Source organism: Rhamphochromis sp. 'chilingali', assembly GCF_963969265.1.
Source record: "Rhamphochromis sp. 'chilingali' genome assembly, chromosome: 15".
NCBI classification, from domain to species: Eukaryota; Metazoa; Chordata; class Actinopteri; order Cichliformes; family Cichlidae; genus Rhamphochromis; species Rhamphochromis sp. 'chilingali'.
In genome coordinates, this window is record NC_137942.1 from 7,584,820 (window position 1) to 7,609,341 (window position 24,522).

Sequence of the window (24,522 nt, forward strand, 5' to 3'; positions counted from 1 at the left end):
AGCGATGTTGCGCGTACGTGTCTTTGGTAGTGCGCGTACCCGACAGGTCACACATCTCGGGTCCATAAACATCTGCCTAAGGAAAGGGCAGTTTGTACTTGTAGTCTTTGTTTGTGGTGCAGCCGTTCAGATATCACAGTTAGAGGCTCGGCGTATTTCTGCTGTTTTATAATGGAATAATCAATAGGATAATTATCTGCTATGGTATCATTTGAATACAACATTTAATATATTTTTATAAAAAAGCACTGGGAATGTTAGAGGTAATACTTATTTATTTATTCAAATTAGTATTGCCATGAGTTTATGTTCTTAATCTGCTTATCCACAATTAACGGAAGACGCTGGTGGGGTCTCAGATATATTGGGGGCGGGGACGGGGGGGTGGGGGGTGGAATGTGCTATTGTACTGCAAGTGTATTTCCTTAGTATGGCAATGAGGCATTATAAATAAAATGTGTGTCACTCTGGAACACTTATATGGGCAATATTAGATAAACCCAGTTTCAAAGGCATCGTTTCATTTTTGTTGGCACACTGGGGTGGAAGATTTACAGATTCGGTTTTGGAAATATATTTTTATTACCTATTAAATTTAATAGAAGGGTAAAAAAAAAATATGTATTTTGACCGTGATTTGGGAAAATATGGGCTTTGGGGAAAATTCTATCCATTTTTCACAAACAACAAATAGTCCTCACAGTTGATTTTGCTCCATTAATGACTTATAGTAATTATACTTCTTTCTGTTTTGCAAGCCTGTCATAGTGCAATAAAAATAACATGTTTTCTACTCATCAGTGCAAATCTAATCTATCAGCCAATCACATGGAAGCAATCAGGCATGGTCAACAAGGCCTGCTTAAGTTCTAACTGAGCATCGGAATGAGGAGACAATGTCATATGTTATTTTGAACATGGCATGGCTGTTGGTGTCAGTCTGGCTGGTCTGAGTATTTCAGAAACTGCTGATCTGCTGGGATTTTCCCAAACAGCCATCTCGAGGATTTACAGAGAATGCAGAGCATCTCTGAATGTACAACACGCTGAACCTTGAAGCCAGTGGGCTACAGCAGCCGAGCTCACAAGACCTGGACAACAGAAAACTTCAAAATGTGGCCTGGTCTAAGTTTGAGTTTCTGCTCCAACATTTAAATAGGATCAGAATTTATACTAAACAGCATGAAAACATGGATCTGCCATGACCACTCCTTTATGACCACCATGTAAATTATGGTGGTCATGTCACAAAGCTGAAATCATCTTAGTCTGGTTTCTTGAACATGAAAATTAGATCACTGTACTCAAATGGCCTCCACAGTCACCAGATATCAATCCAAATAAGCTACTTTAGGGATGTGACAGGAAGGAGGATTCCCATCATGGATGTGCAATCAACAAACCTAAAGCAGAACTGTGATGCTATGATGTCAAAATGAACCAGAATCTCTTGATGTTTCCAGCACCTCGGTGAATCTATACCACAAAGAATAACGGCGGTTCTGAAGGCAAAGGAGGATCCAACAGAGCAAGTAGTAGCAAGGCGTTACTAATAAAGAGGCCGGTGAGTGTAGATGTGAATTTTCTTTCAGCTAGTCTGAAAGAAGACATTTTATGAAATAAATCTAAAAATAAAATCAAAAAATTTCAAAACATGCTCAGAATGTTTGTAATGTTTTGCTAAAAAAATGTTTTGTTTACATTATAAAAATATTTACAGCAGTCAAGAGGAAATTTAATTCAGAGCAAATGGGGGACACTTCTCTTCCCATAAAAGCAAACTGGAGAAATACAAAAAAAACCCCTAAAAAATAAAGAAAGAAATGCAAAGTTAAAACTGTCTTTATTTAGCAAGATTAGTCTTGGTCTAGTCTGGTGTAGTTTCGTTTGTGGTCCAAATCCATAAAGAACAAATAAAGTGTCAATTTGACGTACTTGGCTTTTTATATGGGAAAAAAAACTAGGTTAATTAATTTAACCATTGACAAAAAACAATGAATAATTATTGGGCTGCAAATGATATCCTTTTTTTTTTTTTTTTGCCTGTCCCGTTTGGCTCTTTTGCCATCAGAATTATTGTCTAAAGCCGAAGAAAGATGCCCAACGGATTTACTTTACCAAATTGACCATCCCAGCCTTGCCGTAATGGTCCATTTGATTCACCTTTTATTGTTTATTTTATTTTCACTTGCTGAATACGGGACAGACTTGACTGGGGGAAAGAAGGGGAGAAAGAAAGAAAGAGGGAAAGAAAAACAGCTGAGAAGAGGGACGGGGGAGAAGGGCAAAAAACAAAAACGATATCCAAGGAAGTGACTGAAGGGATCAGGGTTCTTCGATTCCTTACAGTGAAAAGGGGCTTACAGATGAGTAATTCGTGAAATGATTTGGATCACTTCAAGGTGTTCTACCATTCATTACCATCTCAATCGCACCACTGAGTGAGGGCCCACGTCTGGTCTCAATCTGCTTGTTTAGAAGGCCTCAAGCATGGGAACACATATGGTTCATTTGGCAAATTGAGACAGCTAGCAGCTTTGAGGTTGCAGCTTCATTGTTCTAAAGGCGGGGTGGCTCACGAGTCCATCCACCCTCTCTGATTCTGCAGGCACCCATGCATGTGCAGCCTCAATGAGTATGTGAGCTAAACTCTGGCATGAACTAACCTCTGGATCCCCTGATAGGAAATGAATCAGTACTGTTGGTTCTTTGGGTGCCCGCGGGTGCAGGAGTCACACAGTCATGTGTTTCTTTGTGTGCCAGATCAAATCCCCTACCTCAGATTTTCATGGATCTGCTGGAAGGTAGATATGAAAGGAGGAGCAATAGGATATATTCTGGGAAGGTTTGGAAACATCGTTCAGATCGACGGCCTTTTTTACTTATGAGAAAGCAGGCCCCGGGTGCAGACGTATGAAAGGCCTCAACAAAGCAGCAAGACATCCAGTCTGAAAGTACTCGTTGTTTGTTTTGCTTCACTTTGTATAGTTTTTTTTTCTTTTTTGCCTTCTTTGTAGTTGCTGTAGTCATGACATTGTTTGGAGGCTGACTCAACCTTCATCATCTTCCTTCAGCGAGTAGATAATTGTGGCTACATCTTCGCTATAAACAGATTCTTATTATGAAACTGTCTGCCTGGACTCTCAGTGCCTATAGCTGTCCACGTTGTGCCGGATAATCCAGAGGGAGAGATTCGCTCATGATGTTAGCAGGAAGAGACAAGTGTGATTGAGTCATAGACACATGGCAGAGCCTGAGAGGTGTGTAGTTGCAGTGAGAAAGGAAAGCACGAATAAAAAAGTAAGAGCAGAGGACGGACAAACTGTGGGAAAGGGTGATTGATGAGATGTTTAAATCAGATGAAGATGCAAAGGAAAAGGCCTGACTGAGGAGGAGGAGAGTGCCCCTAGTTGGCCCTATACCACGGCAGAACCTTGCTCCTGTCTATATTTAGCACAGGGACCACAGATTGTAATGACTGCTCCGGGGCCTTGTGTTCAGACCGGCAAGAACTGCTGCCATCCGTCTCTGCGCCCAGGGCCAGGCACGATCTCACGCCAGCACATAAGGGAGGAGTGATGGGACCGTGTCTGAGTGCACGCTTACTTAACAAATGCGCAGAGTTGATCATATTCTTTTAGAACAGAGGTAACTGGATGTAAACCTCTGACAGAACCTGCATCTAAATACATCAATGAGAAAGGAAGCTTCGCTGCTCATATTAGTGAGTTCTTGTTCACAAATATCCAATTCCTTTCAATTCTCCTTCCCTGAAGCATTTGTAAAGGGCAGAGAAACCCCCACCCCACCCCTGCTATCTACCCACATTTGCCAAAAATAAATAAATACACAAAAATCACTTGTCACCCTGAACAGGATTGACATTCAGTCCAAATGTCAAAAGTAGCTTGCCATTTTCAACTCTTCCTATTCCAGGGCTAACCTTCCCAATCTCCATCACCTCCAGGACTGTTTGAGGGATTGTCAGTGGTGAGTGATGAAGGACCGAGCTGTTCAGACACTGCTGTGCTCCGAAGGTGTGACAAGATACGCCAACCAATGTGTCCTGAAGTGAAGTTAAAAGCTGCTCTTTAGAGTGATAATGTACTCAGTATATAGGTTTTGTGTTCAAATGCTTACACCCTACAGGCTTGAAAGTTTCATCTTTCACCAAGAGCAGTGGCTGTGGTCAGTTTGAAATCAAGTTTCACAGCAGATGGTGCCTCTCAAACTGCTCCTGCAGCATTATCCACTTCTCTGCTGCTGATTTGGCTGGAGGATCACTCATTGTGTAACTTTAAACTGCTCAAAAAGACGGTCTCCTAAATGCTGAGTTGCAGGCAGTTCTTCATGCTTTTATTGGATTTTTCAGAAGGAGTTATTTGGGATACTGAACCACCAAACTTTTGGAAAACAATTCCCATACAAAACCCCCCCAAAAATATCAAACCTGCATTTAAGTAATGCTATACTCTGTAAGTTACATAAACTGACTTCTGGTGATCCCATCAGTTGAGAAGGCAGTTTGTATTGTTTGCCAAATTTTATCCTGCCTATAGATGAGCTCTTAATATACTTGGGCAACTGAAAACTCATAACCAAGGCCTTTAGAAACTATTATATATGGATTTATGATTTATGAAGCATCCTTAAAAACCCAATCACATCATTAAAGTGGATTTTATATGACAGCATTATATAAGTTATTGACACCTTTAAAAAAAAATCCTGGCATTGTTCATTTTACATTCTTAGCTCCTTCCTGTTAAATTTGAATTCACACAACTTCACAGCTACAGAAAAGTTACACAGCGGGCCAATTTTATTTCACTGTAAATGTACTGCTGATTAGCCTGACACAAATTTGGATAACCCTACCCCTTCGTCTAATTACCTGAAATTACCTGAGCCACTCCACATTCTCTACACACCATTGAAACTACATCCATAGGAAGAAGTCATTTGTTGGGTTGTGTCACTTCCAGGCCTTTTAAGTTTACAGCACACACTCAAGATGAAGGAAGACCAAACATTTAATCCAATGACATCTGTCTCCTTTGATATGCTCCATCATTCCTTTGTTCCCCCTTTTATTTGGTCATGTGACCCTAACCTTTGCTTCCTTCCTGGCTGCCTCAAATCATCCCACAACCTATCAGTCACTGCCCACACTGAGTTCCAGACAGACACGCACCGCTCACTCAAGCCATCAGCAAAAAGTCCAACTAAGCAACATTTTCACCCACAGACACAAACACTGAAGATTCCCATCCAGGTGTTTCAAATCCAATACACCCATACGTTGACTTTGAAATGTAAAATTAAGTTAAAAGATTGCAGCACTAGAAAGAACCAGACATCTCAACCTTTGGCTTACAAACTTTTATTTAGACATACGCTAGATCGAACACCATATGTCTCTTTTTCCTCTACAAAAACAATGACAGTTTGTACATATAAAAAATAAAAATACAAGAGATTGATGAAGCAACAAACTTCTGCGATGTTTGACAACTACAGCTGCTCTGCAATGGGTAAGGTGTAGCAACATTATACCCCATAACTTCTAAAACAAGCAGGATTTGCTGTTCATTGAGCAGCAGAGGTCTTGGTGGTGTTGCTGGAGTTTGCAGTGAATGCTGTGATCTCACATGGGATAGTTGAGCACCACGTCTTGTTTGGCCAGCTCCAACAACATAGGGTCGTCGAAGAACTTGCTGATGCTCACATCCTCGCTCAGGCCCTTCGGAGAACCCAAAAAATAATTAGATAGCATAAAGAAAATAAGACAATTTACAAGCACATTTTATAGAAGTATCGATGAACAAGTGGTCAAAAGGCTCACTTTGCGTCTTCGGGTCTTGATCATGAACTCTCTGGCTAGATGGGGGGCAGGCTGAGGCTCGAGGGGCCTGATCACAATGCTCTTATCTAAAGGGTCACCGGGCACAATCTGAAAGACAAACACGATCGTCATGGTGAAAAATAAAGAGAGAAAGAGCAAATGGCAGCTGTGACTGGTCAACATGGCAATTCTTCCCCTTTTTACTCAACTGTGCACAATCTGTGAAATAATCTGACAACGCGAAGCACATCAAACTCAGAGCATTAACAAGCTGAGTGGGCATTTCATTAAATATCTGATTCAGTTGCAAGTCTGTCCCTTTGTTACTGAGTCAGGGGTGCGTCCATCAACATGATGGAAAGCGCAACGTGAAAGTGCTGTCACTCTTTTCGTCTGTGACCGACATGGCATCAGCGTCTTGTTAACAAGTTGAGTCAGAAGAAATTAGTTTGAAGGTTTTTAAACAATTTATTAAATCCACTAACTCATTGGATAACCTTTGAAAGTTTTTAGTGAGATGTGATACAGTTCTTAAATCCAGGAAGAAGAGGAAAGCTTGAATCTGAAGTAAGTAGTGTGAGGCAAGTAACTAAGACTTTCTCAGCCTCGAGGAGAGATTAAAAGTAGAGGAAAAGGGGAAAAATATCATCAATAGCATGGCTGAAGCCTAATCAACAGATGGATGGGAGCCTCGAACAAGAATAAGTCAGCAGCGCACTGATAGCATGCCAATACTGGCACTACATGATCAAACTAATGAGGGAGGCACAATATAGCCTCTTGAGTTAAATGTGGCAAACAGCATAGCTCACTGTGCTATATTCTTATTATCTGGGACAGCTGAATCTATATGTGCTGGCAGGACTAGTCAGCAGTGAACATTCATACTGTTGATTGTATCGGTTACAGAAAGAGAGGCTGCCTTTTGAAGAGTCATTAAAGGATAGGTGGTCATGGTGATTGGTACTTCATCTTGGAAGTCTGCTGGGGGGGACTTCCCTTGTTTTTTGAGGGAGGGTTTCTCCAAACACTCTACAACTGAGCTAGGTGGAAATAATTCATCACACTGGTTCACATAATTGCAAAATATCAAAATATTTCTGCTGCAGTTTTAAAAATGAAAATAAAATTAGGAATTTTCCCAGGGGAAATCTGAGTTGGTAACTGCCCTAAAACATGAAGGGTAATTTATATTCTCAGGGAAAAAAACTACACACAATACTTTGGAACCTAACAAGTTGACTGAAATAAGTTACGAGGGAGGAAAAAAAAAACCCTGTGTGCATTTGTCATCAGTGGGTTTCATTTATTTTTCATGTCCCAAAGGATCAGTGTACCTATAATACATCTTTTTACAGTATTTCAACAAGCTTATGAATAAATAATTCATGCCTAGCTTCTTGTCACACTTTCATTTTCACCTCAAGAGGATAAAACAAAACTTAGGAGTATAAAAATACTTAATATTTCCATCCAGGATAATCCTTTTTTCTTTCAGATTAATTTCAGAGCAGCAAAGTATTAATCTACACTAAGTAGAGTTAATTTTCCCTGACACAGCTCTGCAGAGTGCAGACACAAACACATGTCAGACATGTGCAGAAAGATACCCGGACAGCCACGTTATACTTAAAACGTAATGACTCAACACTCCCCTCTACTCCACATCAAAAGCGTTTTAACCAGAGTGGCAGACATGTGCACGACGTGGGTCACTCTGCTGCACAAGCTGCCATAATTTTATGTGGTGTCAGAGTTTGTCCGTGCAAGTAAGTGCATGGGTTTCAGCAGACGAACCAAAAATCACGCTGTCGTTTAGTGAATATTCACTATGAAATTCACAAATTAACCGTATCTTTGGGGTGGGTTTTTTTTGTCTCTTTTGATAAAATCTTATTCCGCTCCTCAGGTGCAAGCAGGTGAGGGTTGGCCATTATTTCATTCTCAATGAATCTAAGCTTTTTCTTTACTTGTATTAAAGTACAGCGCATACCAAACTCCATGTGTAAGTCTGACACCTCTAGACGTCTCCAAAGCTCCTTGAATGTCTGCGTTTTCTTAGCATTTCCACCTGGATTTTCACTGATGTTGTTACTGACTTTACTGAACAAACATGAGCTGGAAAGCAAGTTAATGTCTTTAAATCTTACCTGCCAGTGGTGGAACACAGACAGAGCAAAGGCCTGACCCTGTGTGTGCGTGCGAAGGTCTGTCTCAAAGCCGAACGAGTCGATGGCTGGGATGAAAGCCTTAATTGTGTAGAGCGGAGAGCCTGGAATTGGTGCATCCTGGGTGACGTGACCCCTGATTAATGACAAACACGACACCAATAATTAAAAAGCAGAAGGAATTTGTATTTACTAATATTTGCACTGCTTTGCACTAAACCCTACATCGATATATAATGAAAACAGACAAACCTCCTTCGAGCCAGCACTGTGTAAACTGCAGACACACAATCAGCTGGAGCCTGAACCTCTACAAAGTAATATGGCTCCATCAACCTCGGAGTGGCCTGAGACATAAGGGACAGTATACATTAAAGCAAGGACAAAAGCCTGGAGAAAAAAAAATTAAAAATACGGCAATGGCATGTACAGCTGACTGACAGATTTATGAAAACAGCAGCATACAAGCCAAAGAAGATGAGGAAAGAAGCCAACATCATGAAAGAGAAATATTATCACACTGCAATTAAAAAGACCGCACATCAGCAAAGATCCATACTCTAATCAAGGTAATGGAACATTAAAGAAAGTGCAGGTGAAAGGAAAAACTGGAGAAGCTAATGGCAGATGAGAAGAATGGGGATCGGGGGAAGAATGAGCTCACCATGAGGAAAGCAGAGTACACCACTCTCCTTGCTGTTGGGATGACCTGACCTCCTCCTCTGTGGAGAGGCTCCTGAGCTATGACCGCGTCCAGGATCTTGAACTTGACATTTCTGATGGCTGAAGGCAGCAAAACACACGATTATGGTTAAATAACACTGATGAGGAAAGGCACATTTTGACAGAGTACAGTTTCTACAAGGTTAGGAGGAAATTCCAGCACCAGATGCAATCCAAACAAAACAAAGATTTTCTCCATAGAAGCAGCGTGTTTCAGTGGTGCGGGGATCAAAGAGAGAACTTACGTTCGTCACACAGAGGTCCTTCCCTGGTGCCCCACTGGAAGCCTTGCACAATACTGTCTTTGACTGAACCAAGCAGTGCTTTGTCCACCTGTAGGTGAAACACAAGTTGATGGAGGATTGGCTAAAACCTTGACAGTTCAATATCCTTGTATGATTTGACGGGTAGAAACTAAGCACAGCTAGCCAAGAGTGGATGTTCTAAACTTTTGTTTCTTTGAAATGTATTTTTTTGATCTTATAGAATAAAAATTAAAATGAATCATCGATAACTAAACTACTGTCACAAATTTCATATAACGGCATAGTTTAAGGCAGGGATCTCAACCTCCACTCCTCGAGGGCCAGTGTCCTGAAAGTTTTCCATGTGTCCCTGTTGCAACACACCTGAATAAATTAGTAGGTCATTCAGAGAGAACAAAACTTGACTGCATGCTTAAGTGGCAACCCCAAACCCTACTCAAGTCAATTTAAGTAAATGTAAGTGTTTGGAAAAATGTACTTCCAAAAGTTCTTTTATTGCACCGTGTTCATTCACTCATGAGCTGCTGTAACATGAATCAAATGGCTGAATTGCCACCTCAGCATGCAGTCAAGTTCTATAGAGTCTTGCTAATAACCTGCTAACTGTATTCAGGTGAGTTGCAACAGGGACACATGGAAAAGTTTTCAGGACAGCGGCTCTCGAGAACTGGAGTTTGAGACCCCTGGTTTAAGAGCACTGCCAACAAGTTCTGATTGGTTCAGTTTGTCGGTCTCTAAGCTACTCAAAAAACTGTGCTCATTTGCATGATTTTTTTTTTAAACCAGATGTGGACCTTGGACCAGTTTAGAAGTGATTGAAATTCCCGATTGGAATCGAGCAAAAACGAGACCATATGTCTCATATACACAAATGTTAATTTGAAAAGTGAAGAAATAGTGTCATCACCTTGAAGTATCACAAACTAATTCAGATCCAGATGTTCATATGAATATGGGGGATTTTGAGATTTGGTGCAAGTATGCTCCTCTGGGTTTCTATTGTTAATGCATGAATTTCGGCAAGACTGAAAAAAGTCAAACTGCCAAATACTCACAGGGTTTCAGCTTTTCAAATGACAAATTCTTTTGCATAAAAACAATTTGAATTTTGTGCTTTTAAAAGCCCCATTTTCTGTTATGTTTTTGGATGCTTTTTTAAACTGTCAAAGAGTTTTATTTTGTTTTGAAGAGTCTGTGCTCAAGTAGGAAAAAGCGTCTAGCATTAAATCTTTGCATAGACAAACAGGCGCACACACTGTTGTGACTGAGCTGCATGGCTGAATTAAAACCTCACCTCAGAAGGCAGTGTGTCGTCTACAAGAATGTTTGGTCCTGTAGTGTCTGGTCCGAAGGCCCAAATAGATCTGGCAGCCAGCAAATCCCAGTCGTACTTGGTCTGGAAAAACTCTCCCAGCTTCTTCCTGTCATGAGAAAAGAACAGAGCCCAGTTGAAAAGAGGGCTGCACCACTGTGCAACTGTGTAACATTAAAGATATTGGCTCGCTGGGGGGTAAAGGGGTTAATGGAAGAGGAAGAGTATCCCATGCTGGCTCTGCTGGGTACCAATGAGCTCAGACATGTACTGACTAGAAGCCTCTCTCGAGCACCATACACACTCATGCATGTAATCATGTCAGAGAGAGGAAGAAATTCATCCATGCTTTTAGTGAATGATTCAATTACTGTAAGTGACTTGATCAATATAGCATGAAGGATTTTTAAAAAAAATGAAGACATACATTCATAATGCACAGACGTTTGTTCTTCATATTGCCTTAATGTTAAAATACAGAAAGTTGTTTATATACACTTTAAATAGATATATTGGTGACAGTAGCTGCTTTTGTATTTCACATTTCCTTCACCCAATAGTCTTGAATACCAGTAATACATTTTAAAGAAAAAGAAACATAAGAGGCAATTAAGATGTGACTAAAATATAGACTTTCATTGACCATTGAGGTTTTTTTTGTTAATACAGTGTCCCTTCATTTGTGCAAGCGCTAGAAAAATCGACAAACCAATAGAACCAACTGTAAAATGTTTGTCCAAATTTTAAATGCATGGATTATTTTTAATACCTTAATGTAAAATACCAGCATTGATTGTATAAAGTCTGGCACAAAAAAATAGTTCTCTCTCTTGAGATGCTTTTCCTGGCCTTGTGCTTTTAGTTTTGGCTTCAGTAATCTAAATAAATAGATATATAGATCTAAATATAAAAATGGGACAGCGGAATGCTGGAGAAGATGTGGATCAGAAGAGGCACATCATTACTATATCTTTTGGGACTGCCCTAACTTAAAAAATTACTGGCTGGGAATTCATAAAACTCTGTGTGAGGTTTTTAAGATAAATTTGTAAATTTGTACTTGGGCTTGGTTGCTGGCTCGGGAGGGGACACAAAGCTCTTACAAGCACTATTAGTGGCCAGCAAAAAACCAATAACCAGAAAGTGGTTAAATCCAACTCCGCTAACACTTGAGGATTGGTTTAATGTGTTTTTTGAAATATTTGAAATGGAAAAATTGACATTCTTTTTAAAAATTCGAAAAGACAAATTCTACAAAATATGGAATAAATGGATTAGCTTTGTGTCCCCCATCCGCCCTGAATTTAGGTAAGACCAGCCCTGAATTGGTGTATCTCCCATGTATCGTACAATGTCAGGTTGACCCTCAACTTCATAATATGTACTGTCAAGCCACCGAGTTCATTTCTTCGCTATCTGAATGTAAAACAAAAGGACTAAGAAAAAGTCTTCTTCTTTTTTTTCCTCTCTCTTTGTTTTTGGGGGGGGGGGGACGACGACGACTAAATAATAGCAATGCACCTTATTGTAACAAGTCCTTTTTTTTTCCTTCAATAAAAATATATATACAAAAAAAAAAAACCAAAATCATACTCGGCCGTATTGAGGTCAGGTGACCGAGTTAGCCATCTAAGAACACGTGCATGTCTTTTACCTTAAAAAGCTGCTCCAATGCGTTTTTCTGCATCTTTTCTTGTAATGTTCAAATTAGTTTTGCAGTATTTAACTGAATGTGAGCAGAAACTATAGTTCTATAACTTAAAAACATCTTGCTACTTCTTGCTGCAGTCACAAAATCAGTAGCAATCGGTGACCCAGTGCCTCTGGATGCCATGCATTCCGCTAACATAACACTGCCTTCACTGCGTTTGATAGATAATGTGGTATTGTTTGGATCATGAACCCTTTCTTTCCTTCCTTTTTCATTCTATGTGCCCACCATTCTGGCATGAGTTCATTTTACTTTCATTTACAAATAAAAAAAACCCCAAACCATTAATCAACTGGGCATTTCTTTCCTTTTTAGGTCTTTTCTGGAAAATCTAAATTTGATCTGTTTCTGTTTCTTGAGTGTTGCCAGCAGTTTCCATGTTGTAAACTATTTAGATTTGTGAAGCGCCGCTTGACTGTAGACTTTTACAATAAGATAAATGAAAATAAAATATTGGTCAGGATGGCGCTGAAGTATTAAGTATTTTATAACCCTGGTATCATATTAGAAGGAAAAGGAAGAAATTAACACGTCTAAAATAAAAAAGTAAATTACATAATTTTAGTTCATTCTATCTTCTATACGTGTGAGGATAAGAGTAATGTCTTCACCTACCTGTTCCAAGATATCTGCACTACTTCATTCTCGATGTCCTCGGCCAGCCCCTTCTCCAAGGGCTCGGCAATCATGGTGATCTTATTCCTGTCAATCATATCATACATCTATCAATCACTAATTATGGGTTGGAGAGACACTCAGCTCAAGGGAAAGACTGACTGAAACACTCTGAACAGTGCACATATTTAACTTCTCAACATCAAACACTACAAACTGCAAAACAGCATGCATTAGATTTGAAACTTTAAAACTTAAAAAGAAAATTATTTTAGAGCCGGGTGCTCTAAATTATATTAATAATCTATCCCAGACTGCCCTCATGCTGTTGTTTGTTTGGATAAGATCTAAAAATATTACCCTCGACACGTACTTTTTATTAGGCGTCTCAGCAAAGCACTTCAGGGACGATGTCTCCACAACCGTTTCACAGAAAGTCACAACAGGGTCGGCAACCTGAGGGGGACGAGGAGCGAAATTACAAATAGAAAGCAATGTTTCATTTTTCTACCAAAAAAGTAAATAAAAACCACAAAATAAAAAACTTCTTCAAAAACATCAAAGCACATCTGGGTTGGCAGCGGAGTGGATAACACACCGTTTCCTCCCCTTTAACAGACTAACATTCCAGCTACAGCCTAATAACTTTCAGGGAAATTGCAGCAAAAACTAAATCTCATCATTTAAATTTTCTTACTAATTCTCGTGGTCCCTAAAGTTGTCATTACGAGACGTGAAATAAATGCCACAAGTTGTACATCATTAGTAAAGCAATGCGGAGGAAAAATTACTTTAATGTCGATTTCAGAGTACATCTTCCTCAAGTCGTGCATGACGCAGTCCAAGTAAAGCTCTCCTGTCCCCAGGATGACATGCTCTCCAGACTCCTCCACCTGAAAGACAAACACACCAGTCAATTCATTTAACTGTTGTTTAGATTACAGTCTGGAGCAGTGACACTTCCAATGTTTGTCCTTTCAAAGGTAAAACTACACTGAAATCTTTTAAAACATACTGACTTTAAAATAACAGGCTCAGGCTGTTATTTAAAAAAAAAAGAAAAGAAGAAAACTATTGAAATATGTGTGATGTCATACCTTTGTGGTGAGAGAAGGATAGCTCTTGTTAACCTTCCTCAGTCCGTCGAGCATTTTGGGCAGCTCTGATGGATTCACTGGCTCCACTGCGATCTTGATGACTGATGCTGTGTTGAACTTCAACGGCCTAAAAATCTGAGCCTAAAAGGCAGAGTTAAAAAAAACATGAGAATCTGGATTTGACTCTTTTTTTATTTTTCTAAGACGTTGGGCATATTTTTCTGCCGATCTCCCACCTCTTCGTTCCCTCTGGGCTCTGTGATTGTGGCGGTCTTGACGATCGGCTGGTCACAGCCCTCAATGAGAACCCAGTTGCCGGCGGGCACTCGATTCACTTCAATCTGATACCTAAAATAGTGGGATGAACTGAAATTTTAATAACCAATCCCTGATTTGTGACAAAACAAAGAATTCAAGCTTTAAAAGTATACCTGGCCACAGAAATCCAGAGACGCCCCACAGTGCAGACCTGAGAGTCCTCCTCATCTTCAAGTGTGTAGTTCTCTCCCAAGACCTTGACGGGCTGACCTGCCTGAATGGTCCCACTCAGCACCCGACCGAAAGCATGGAACTGAACGCCATCCTCTGTACTGTACATCTTAGTGGTGTGGCACATCAGAGGACCCTGAGGACGACAGACATGAGAACATAAGAGGAATGATGAAGAAGTGGAAAGTTTTAACCACTGGAACATAACTTTTAGTAAAGGTATCAATTAACAATTTGTGTTTTTCAAGCAATTCAAGGAGCCCTTTGACTTTTTTTGCATCAGACCTGAAAGAATTCCACTGGAAGGAGACTGCCACCTTTAGTAATTAACTGCTGCATCTTCTCAGCACACAACAAACCTGACCTTCCATTAAACTTACATCAGGATCACACTCTGCCATGACTTCCCCCAAGTCTGAGTCAAGACCTCCGGTGTAGGTGTGCTCGATCTTGTTCCTAGCACCCTCTTGTGGTGAAGGAATGTGTTGCACGCACATGTCTACAAAGCCTGCAAGAAAAGCGCCAAGATTTCAATATTTGATGTACTGGAGATATGAGACTCAGATTTTCTAAAGAATGACCATTAATCTACAGATTACAGCTACAAAATACAGACAAGCTAATAGTCTATAGTATTATTACTACTTTATTGATTACGCAGCCAAGCATACAAGCCTGTATAGTATTTTAAGTTGAAAAAAGAAAGAAATAATAATATATATATATATATATATATAAACAAAACAAAATAAATAAATCGGGCAATACCAGTGAACTCTCCAAAGAAGCGATTACAGACGAGCCTCAGCAAGGGTCTAATGTTCAGCTTCAGCTCCTCCTTAGTCAGATGGATACCAAGCTCATCCAAAACTCGAGGGAGAGACGTGTCCACATCCCCAACCACCTAGGCACAAAGAGGATTTAGGTAAGGATTACACACAGAGCTTTGCGAGTTCATCCCACCCTTCCTGCAGCCAGAATGTACCGAGCTACCTGGTTGTGCATATGTTAAAAAAATAAATAAATAAATAAATAAGACGTTAAATGCATCGAACCTGTGAGAGGATCTTGTAGAGAGGCTCCAGAACAAATTCCACAAAGCTGCGCTGGGAGTTACTACTGGGAGCTTTTTTCGTGAACTTGCGACTGAATTAGGAAGAGGAGAAAACTGCTGTAGTAGTAATAATAGTAATGGTGTATTAAGAGCGTAGCTGCGTATCCACATTAGCTACTCACGTTTTGGGGTTGAAATAAATATCTCCCCAGAGCCTCTTGGCAAACTCATTATAGTTGATGTCACCTACAAACAGAGAGAGAAAGGGTAAGAGGATACTGTGCAGTGTATGAAATAAAGTCATGGCTTTTTGTAGGGCTGGTCACATGAAAGTCGAAGCTTTGAAGCCCCCAGACTGAACTAAGATTCTTCAGTTCTGACATTTGTTTTTCAGGCTTCCTGAACCATTTTAAAAATCAAAATCACGTGTGTTAAGATTATTTTTCAAGACAGAAAAATATCAAAACGATATATTATACATCAGCTTTCAGTAAAAGCCATAAGCACTTGTTAGATTTACAACCTAAAAGCCCCCTAACTTCAGAGTATTTTGTAATCTTATGGTTTTAGCTTATCGAATGTACTTTAGAAACCAGAAATTATTTAATCCATCAACTATGCTATGTAAACAAAAAAGGTTCATTTAACAAAACATAAACAACACATAAAAACTGAAATAGATAAACTGTATAAGGATGCCATGTTTCTTATGCATTTACATGTTTTAAATGAATTAAATTGGGTCAAAATAGCAGAAATACACATGGTTCTATATTCAGACAAAGCTTTATGGTTAAAAACAGCAATATATTAATACTGCTGTAGTGAAGCACTGATTTCACTACTTTATAAGCCCAAAAGTCATCTCACCATAGGTATCTGAGTAGATCTTTGCAAAGGACCCCAGGGTGAAACAGATGCTGTACTGAGAGCTGGCAAAGCAGACATTTCCAAGGAGAGGAGACACCACCAAGTTCTCATCTGTAGAATATGTGCTGAGAGGGAAGAGAAATAGCCAATCAGCAACCAGTGTCACTGGGTGGTCAGTTCCAGATTAATGTGGCTTTCCTTTAAAAGAAATTCTTGCTGCGACCATGTTTACCGCCTGACAAAATAAAGAATCCTGCTATTGTCAGCAGTGCAGTGCTAGCAAGCTTCACACTACCTCATACCACCAAGATATCATATTAGAAAATATTTAAACGTAGTAACTTAACATACACCAAGACAATAATATTTATTATTAACAAATAGTTTTATGGTAATTTCCTTTGGGGGGGAAAAAAAAAATCACATAAAACACTTCAGACACTGTTAGCGAGGGGTTCCCAGTATTACCTCAGCAAACCATTGACCTCATCTACAATGTGGCGAAGTTTATAATAAGCATCTGTGGGCGGCAGTTTGAGCTCCAGAATGAGACGATCAACCTTGTTGATGCAGATGGTGATCGCCATTCGCTCCTGAACTGCATGCTTGATGAGACGCTCTGTGTTCAGCATCACCTGGGCAGAGATACACAAATATCTGTGAGATCTATGGGCAGCTGAAGAACACACGTATAATGACATAAAAAGATATAGATGGTGTTGGTTTGGGAGAACCGCAAATAGGAGTTGACTCACTCCTTCTGCTGCATCTATGAAGAGGACAACGCCATCTGAGAGGCGGATGCTAGATGTGACCTCGTCAGAGAAATTCACGTGGCCTATGGGAGGACAAGCACAAAAGTAGACTTGTTAGTTTTTATGTTTTTTGTCAGCAACTTTTAGCTCATTCTATAAAACCTCAAAATATGCATCTAACAACTAAAGGATCCAGTGTGAATACAATACCTGGTGTATCCATTATATTGAAAAGGTAGGATTTTCCTCTGGAGTCAGGCAGGACCATTGTGACAGGGGTACTTTTGATGCCAACCCCTCTCTATAAAAACATGGATCAGGCAAAAGCAAGGAAAACATCAATACAGTCTTCTAAAGAAGATATTCAGGCTAAATAGACTCTGGATACTTATAAATATTGATAGAATTATTTAGTAATGAATGCTATGTAGCATTACAGCAGTTAAACCAAGCCACTCACCTCTTGTTCGGTAAAGAGGATGTCTGTGTACCGGAGCTGAAAAAGTAAAACAGATCATGTTGGTCTCAGCCGTCATATACAGAATTTATGTATAACAGACTGCAAACATTTTGAATTATTGTACACAACACTCACATCCACATCATCTCTCTTCCTGATTTCTGGGTGTGTCTGCTCAATCAGGCAATCCACAAAACAGGTCTGAATGGAATAAACACATTCATTAGATTCCCGTGAGCCACAGACGGCTCTAAAGTGCAGCCATGTTATTAGCATATGCTCCAAAATGTTCCAAATCTGTTCAATTTTTCATCTTAGGAACACATGTTCGCTTGGCTACATGCTGGAGGAGGACCACGACTGGAAGAGCATATTTAAAGAAGCCTGAGCCCGGAGCAGGAATAAGGCAGACTCTAACCTTGCCGTGGTGAAGGTGACCGCAGAGGGTGACGTTACGAATCAGCTCTGGCCCGTCCATCAGATCTGCGAGAAATCTGGCGAGGGAGAAGAGGGTTAATGCTGCTTGCTAAAGACACACTGTAAATGCATGTAGATGGACTAATGTGTAAAGAATATTACACGAGATCAGTCTGTGAAACGCTGAATTGCATTTTCAGATGCAACGAAACACTTGAAAATTTCTTACTCCATATCGTAAACTGTGGCAGGCAACTCCTGTTCCATCAGGGTGAACTGCTTGTTCTTCACAGGCTTGATGATCGGCTCTGGAAGGAGTAAAAAGACAATATTGTGTACAGGATTATGAAAAGAAGCATTTTTAAGACTGCACTCCTTGACTATGTTTACAGTACAGAAAAATCCAGTCTACTGTTAAAATGTATCTGAAAATACAGAGAGGGAATCTGTGGGTTTTCAAAACATTTACATTTTCCTTTAATTTTGCCCAGTGTACTATTGCGCCTGTTTTCATCCATCTATGTTCTTCCACTTATGCTGCTTCCTAACAAACCCAAATTCACTGTTAAGTTCAGCTCGACCAAGATGACAAGACCTTCGGGGTTTCTCGTTAGTGACTACACATGTAAGCATGATTGGTCCTCATAAAGTTAAAGCCATGAGCATCTGTTACTTGACAGAAGTCTAAGCATTTTCCTATCATTTTTTTTTATTTTTGACTAAATTAAAGCCCATTTTTAAAATAATGCCGACTTTACATTTATAATAATGTTAGTCATGGTGCTGGTAATTTTCTGTTGAGAGAAGGCAAAAACCTCTTTTCTGTATGTAGAAACCTTGGATTTTGGTCAACAAGGTTTTTTTTTTTCCATCTTTAGATCAATTTAAGCAGCCCTACCTGTAAGTGGTTGTGTATCTTCCTCCTGTACAATAGTTTCCACTTCAGGCCCATAGACCTCCTCTGCTGTAGGATAGTACTTCTTGTCCTCATGCAGGACCACCTCCATGCCAGGGACATCATCATCAGCATCCGCTGGCTCATCCTCGTCATCTTCATCACCCTGCAAATTGTAAATACCACAAACTCATGTATACACTGCAAACACGAACTTCGGTACTACCTGGTAATTACTGCTGGTTCTTGAGTGTTAAGCATACCTCGTCGACGTCTCTGTCCTCTGCATCCAGGTCATCATCATCGTCGTCAGAGTCCAGCTCTGGACCGATGTAGTTCCCAAACTCGTCATACAAATCAGCCTCCATATCGCAGAGAACTAAATGAGGGGTTGATATATCAATGAGCAAGTGAATCTGGTGGCAAAGTTAATTTAATAAATACGATCCACTGTAGCATACAAAACGCATAACGTTTCAGCAGAAATATATATATATATATATGAGAGGGGGAAAAGACGAGATATTTAAAATGTATAACGTATCTTATTGCTGTTTAAAGTTAGCCAAAACGCAACGTGTCACTGAGTCATCAATAACACATCAGTAACTTCTTCACTTTAATGCTTCACTGGAAAATGAAATGTACTTTTAATATAAGTTAGCTTTAGCTTGTTTTCTGTCTGCCAGTGGCGGTTAACATTCATGAGAAAGTATATGTCACTGTAAGTCACCGCTAAAGCGAATGCTAACGCTAACCGCTGCATAGCATGCAGGGTCGCAGTTCAGTTACTTTTATCAAGTTCACTCGAGTTTTCGGTCCACAGATAATCAGCACAGAAAATGCATCTTGACTAAGACGTTTCCGTTTGACATAAGCAGCTCTTCTATTACTGCACTAGCGATCCTAAGACGACCGTGCTAGCCGGCTAACAAGCACAGAAATGAATGGCTTGAAAGCGACGTTTGAGTTACGTTGTTGTTGTTCAGAGATTTTAGTTAAAGATAACTCAGTGCTGCATGCTGCTAAATACACGTACCTGTATCCTGTGGGAATAACTTAATTATCGATTTCGAGCAAACCGAGAGTTGTGTTTATAAGCAGAGGAGAAAATATTATTCAAAGAGCGCCATGCGCACCAGACGCTTCCGGTTTTCTTCTTCGGCTGTTTAATGTGAAGGCGGTTAACAATGAATGTCAAAGCTCACTACTTCCCCCATTTGGGCTACAAAGCCACTACTGCACACGTTTTCAAAACGAAGGGTTCATTGCTAAATCGCTTCACCATCCACAAATGACACTTGCTGCAAAATAAAACGTGTGTACTCACAGAGCATTTATGTAATGATTTGTTTTTATTTTTTTATATCTTCACTGACGTCCGTGTGCAATTGTTGCCCTCAGGTGATCCTCATATGCAACTACAACTTCCTCTATTTTTAGAGTTATTTTGATAACTGCTTTTAGAATATATTAGCCGAAAGACTCGGAAAATGTAAACGTTACCGTGTTGTAGACATAAATCTTAATCGGTGACCTGAATGAAGACCTTAACAACATCGCGTATGCAGTTACACCCTTTAGCCACAAGAGGACACTAGACAGCAATGAATATGCTCGTGAGGAGATAAAGGAGATGAAAGTAAAGACATTTTGTAATATTTTTATACACTAAAAGTCAGGCATGCCTTCTAATAAAGGATGAAAATACTTTTTTTAAACAAATATCAACGTATAAGACGTCATTCTGGAAAAAAAATCATTGGTTTGTGTTTTAATGTAGCTTTCAGGTGTCATTTCAAGCCCGTTTTTAATTGCAGTCTCTTTCAAATGACTTTGTAATTGTTATGGCATGCAAATTGTGGGTGCGTGTGAGTTTGTGATGGGAGTTAAAGCAGTCTAAAAATTTCAGACGAGGGATATCCTAGCAGTTGTCAGCGTTGCAACAGAAAATGTGACACTATGTCCCGCCGTTATGAACGATATGGGGGGCGTTCGCTGCTGCTCGTGGATTCTGGCAATGTAATAAAAAGTGCACAGACACAGTTTCAGTCGATGGCTTTATTCCTGCTGGTGTTGATAGTTTCAGTAGGCGAAGCCTACACAATAAAGACAGACTGATAAACATAAACACACACTCTTGATACACGGTCATTCATACAGTTCTCAATTAGACAGAAGGTAGTGTCTGGGGAACGTAGAAAATACTGTTTGGTCAGTTTCAATGCCCTTTGCCATCACATGGCAGTGTAAGTCTGAATTTTATTTAATGGATTTAATGTTGCATATTCAAAAATGTGCAGTTTGTAATAAAACAGTTATAACTGCTATTCGGGAGCACTCAAGTCAGTTGGTTGATATATTTGTCATGTTATTTATAAGATTTTTATTGACTGCTGCAGTGATTCCTCACACCACTGACCCACTTTAACATTTACGATCACTCCATGTTCCACACTGAAGGATATTTAATCAGATGCTCTCAAACTTTATAGTTATACTGAAATATGCTGTAATATGCTTATATCATTACATTTGATTCCCCACTTTGGGTAACAGCTGAGGTCTTGATGTCTAATGATTAAACCGGGTTTCTATTTCAGGGCTGGGGAACAAAAACGTGAGATTCTGGACTGAGGCACGTCTTGGTTGCCAGATAGACACAATGACCCTTGCAGATGGTACAAATATCTTATTGCCGTGCACAACAATTTCTGGGAATATTTTACCTGAGAATATGACTTAAAGTGTCAGCTGGCCCCTTGATTACCCCCCCTCTGTGTTACACTCTCTAAGTGTGTGGCCCTTTAATCTGCCACCAGTTTCCGGAGCCGCTGCACCACATCCTCCGCGCTCACCCAAGGCACCGTGACAGCCTTGAACTCCCCTGGCTGGGCTTCGTGGGTCTCGGTGATCAGCCGGTGCATGGGGAAGTCCCTCCGCGGGAAGGCCACGTCGCGGGGACCGAGGGAGAGCGCGGGGCAGAAGTCATTAGCTCCGTCCCCGACGTAGAAGATTCTCTGGTACGGGCGCCCCCGCTCCTGCGTCCTGCGGGCCACGTAGTCCTTGACGATCACCTGCTTGCACATGTTGTCTGGGCACCGGGGGCAGTCGTGAGAGTGGAAGGGCCGCAGCACCAGCCGCCCGTCCTTGTTGAAGGTCGCGGGGTTCGAAAAGATCCGGTGGAACAGCTGGCGGGCCCCGACGCGCCGGAGCCAGCACTCTATGAAGTAAGTGTTGGCGTCGGACACCAGTATCACCTCAAAGTCCTTCGCGGGCCGGTTGCGGAGGAACTGGAAGAGGGTGAGCATGCCGGGTGTGGCCGGTATCTTCTCCATGACGCTGCGTATGTCGCTCTCGGTGACCCCCTGCTCCGCCAGGTAGGCCAGCACCCGCTGCATGTATTCGTTGTAGCGGCCGGGCTGATAAGTGTCCGTCAGCCACCCAGGGAGGTGCTGACCCGGGACGGCCTGCACGACCATGTCATCGCTGGTTTCATCCACGATGGTCTCGTCGAAGTCAAAGAAGATCAGGAAGCGCTTGTCAGGGGAGATGTGAGCTGGGTGGGAGGCCATGATCTCTGAGCGCCTGGGTCTCTGGGGTTCCTCCTCGCCTGGGGGATGGGGTGGGACATAACAGCAGTTGAAGATTGAATCCCCCATGATTTACTACGCCACAACTTTTAATATTGCCAAGTGGCATCAAATCTCCACCCCCGCTCTTCTGCTCTCCAGCATCCCACGCAATGGGCCGCGGTGAGGTGGAGGGTGACCTTCTGGGAAACATCAATGCAATAAAGGAGGGTGTGGGGGTTTGGGTGGAGGCAAAGAAGTCAAATATAGATTTCATAGCAATAATATAATTTCAATGAAAAGGCACGAAAAAAATCTATAAATATAATATAAAGCAGCCAACCAACAACTGTGTCAGACAAGAGGCGGCAGCAAATTATGGATTTGTGGAGGGGGGGGGGGGGGGGGGTCAAGTATTGTGTAGAAGAGCGAAAAACAAGGTAAGACTCACTTATGCAGCAAGCAAAACGATAAGCTACAGATTACATATCCGGGCAGGTCAGCCCTATTCAACTTTTTCACAGGACGTGTGCTTACCTTGGATTTTCCCGGATGTCTACAGTGGATGTCCAGATCAAACCAGTTGACTTCAAACTGTAGCTGGTTTGTTCCTTTATGGGAAGAAAAATACAATGAATGCTGAATCAGTGGAAACGCAGTACGGGACAAACTTAAAAGGCAGACAAATGCCGAAAAAAGGTCAGAGAGCTCAAAGCACACATAAAAAAAACAAAACAACTATTAATAGGGATTTTAGACTTTTCTTTAAATAATAATAAAAAAAGCTTACTGATTAGTAAGAAAAGCCATGGCTACTTATCAAGCTGCTAATCTAGAAGGGTTTTGTTTTACATAACAGCAGCACAAACATCATGCAGTCAAGGCGATGTGCGCTGGATTGAGGTTTAAAATACTACTACTACTAATAATAATAATAATAACAGATGAGTCACCGGCTCTGGTTCCGATCCCCGGTGTCAGTCAGCTCCGATCCGGTCTCATAGAGGAGAGGTAGAGTTCCGCCGGTCGGCCGGTGGCTCGCGCACTTTTATGTGCCACTCAAACCCACCGGAGCCGCTCTGAACGTGACCGCGCCTCCGAGTCCGCCCATTTAATAGCAGCCTATTGCGCGCGTTCACGATATAAAAAGGTGGAGGGGGGAGGGGATTGTGGGAGTAGGGGGAGGGAGGAAGGAAGAAGAAAAACCCATCGAGAGTAAATAGTCCGTTCCTTGAATATAACCATAGAAGAAATGTGCGCCAGTCTCGTAAATGTAGCCCATTAGTATTTATACATGGCTCCAAACGTGGCATAGCCACATCCACACAATGGAGCATTTACCGAAAAAAAAGAAAAGTTGTGGAGAATAAGCACTTCTGGTAGCAGTGGGAGGTCAATGGGACAAGGTCAAGCTCTCAAGTTTTCCCATTTATACGTCTTTGTGTAATTCCAATTTGGAGTGGAGAATCAGGGATAACATCTGAATAACCCCATCTCATCTGAATTTGCTAAAGTAACTCAGCCACATTCACTTAAAACAGAACAGTTTTAATGCTCTCTCATGTTCTTACAAAGAGAACAAGCACCTTCCCTCATCCAGGATGATCTGGATTTCCGGCCAATAAGTACTCTGTTGCAAAGGCGGCACAGGGAACGGGGGCAAAGTACCACATGCGAGACATTTGTGAGGATGACTGGAACGAAATCATTTCACATCTGAGAGCAGTGTTGTGTTTTCGTTTATTAACTACAGGGAAACATTAGCATCGCAGCAAGGGAGTTTGTGTTGCCTGCTTGTTTCTCCATGAGACAGCAGTCTAGATAAAACCCTGCAAGTATACTGATTAATGAACCGCACTGCAAGTTTCAGAGCGGTGCACACTTGCCTACAAAAACATGGCATGAAGCCCTCCTCTCTTTATCTGCCTGCTGACAGACGGAGGGGGGGCCTCCTCCCTCCTCAACACCGCAAGGCGTAATGACTAACAGCTGGGGAGGCCGACTATTTTGAAGCCCAAATGGGAATGGAGATGTACAGACGGTGTGTTATTATCTCCCCTGCTCATGGAGTGAGCCTTGGTACCTGACCACCCACTCACCAACAGTGAGTCACTCACACTTTTCTCTACCCATCAGCCCGCTCTGCTACCTTATAGGATTATGTGACTCATTGGTGCACCACTTAAAACCTCCTATGGTGATGGAGGATACACAGCATTTTAGGAGGTATTCTAGCAACAATAAATGCCTTAATGTGACATCAGTGGAGGTGC

At 41.1% G+C, this 24,522-nt stretch overlaps 2 protein-coding genes across 3 annotated transcripts; both read right to left on the reverse strand.

Moving 5' to 3' along the window:
- Nucleotides 1–5,367: 5,367 nt before the first annotated feature.
- Nucleotides 5,368–19,874, reverse strand: eftud2 (elongation factor Tu GTP binding domain containing 2). The gene is made up of 28 exons (XM_080906202.1): nt 19,717–19,874; nt 18,941–19,056; nt 18,681–18,843; nt 18,012–18,090; nt 17,784–17,859; nt 17,501–17,566; nt 17,366–17,401; nt 17,116–17,206; nt 16,906–16,988; nt 16,619–16,785; nt 16,151–16,275; nt 15,463–15,526; nt 15,282–15,372; nt 14,995–15,130; nt 14,607–14,734; nt 14,169–14,362; nt 13,974–14,085; nt 13,738–13,878; nt 13,432–13,533; nt 13,014–13,096; nt 12,641–12,727; nt 10,297–10,423; nt 8,982–9,069; nt 8,678–8,796; nt 8,266–8,360; nt 7,996–8,149; nt 5,846–5,953; nt 5,368–5,743 (listed from the first exon to the last, which is right to left on the reverse strand). Exons 2-28 carry the CDS (start codon nt 19,043–19,045, stop codon nt 5,648–5,650), a joined length of 2,916 nt encoding a protein of 971 aa, XP_080762328.1. The 5' UTR covers nt 19,046–19,056; nt 19,717–19,874; the 3' UTR covers nt 5,368–5,647.
- An 834-nt stretch (nt 19,875–20,708) lies between these two features.
- Nucleotides 20,709–23,525, reverse strand: phospho1 (phosphoethanolamine/phosphocholine phosphatase 1). Of its 2 annotated transcripts, none has more exons than XM_080905585.1 (3): nt 23,203–23,525; nt 22,787–22,860; nt 20,709–22,452 (listed from the first exon to the last, which is right to left on the reverse strand). In XM_080905585.1, exon 3 carries the CDS (start codon nt 22,337–22,339, stop codon nt 21,485–21,487), a length of 855 nt encoding a protein of 284 aa, XP_080761711.1. In that variant the 5' UTR covers nt 22,340–22,452; nt 22,787–22,860; nt 23,203–23,525; the 3' UTR covers nt 20,709–21,484. The 2 variants fall into 2 exon arrangements, with proteins under 2 accessions (XP_080761711.1, XP_080761712.1); XM_080905586.1 differs by having other exon boundaries at nt 20,709–22,290; nt 23,203–23,372.
- Between the last annotated feature and the right edge of the window lie 997 nt (nt 23,526–24,522).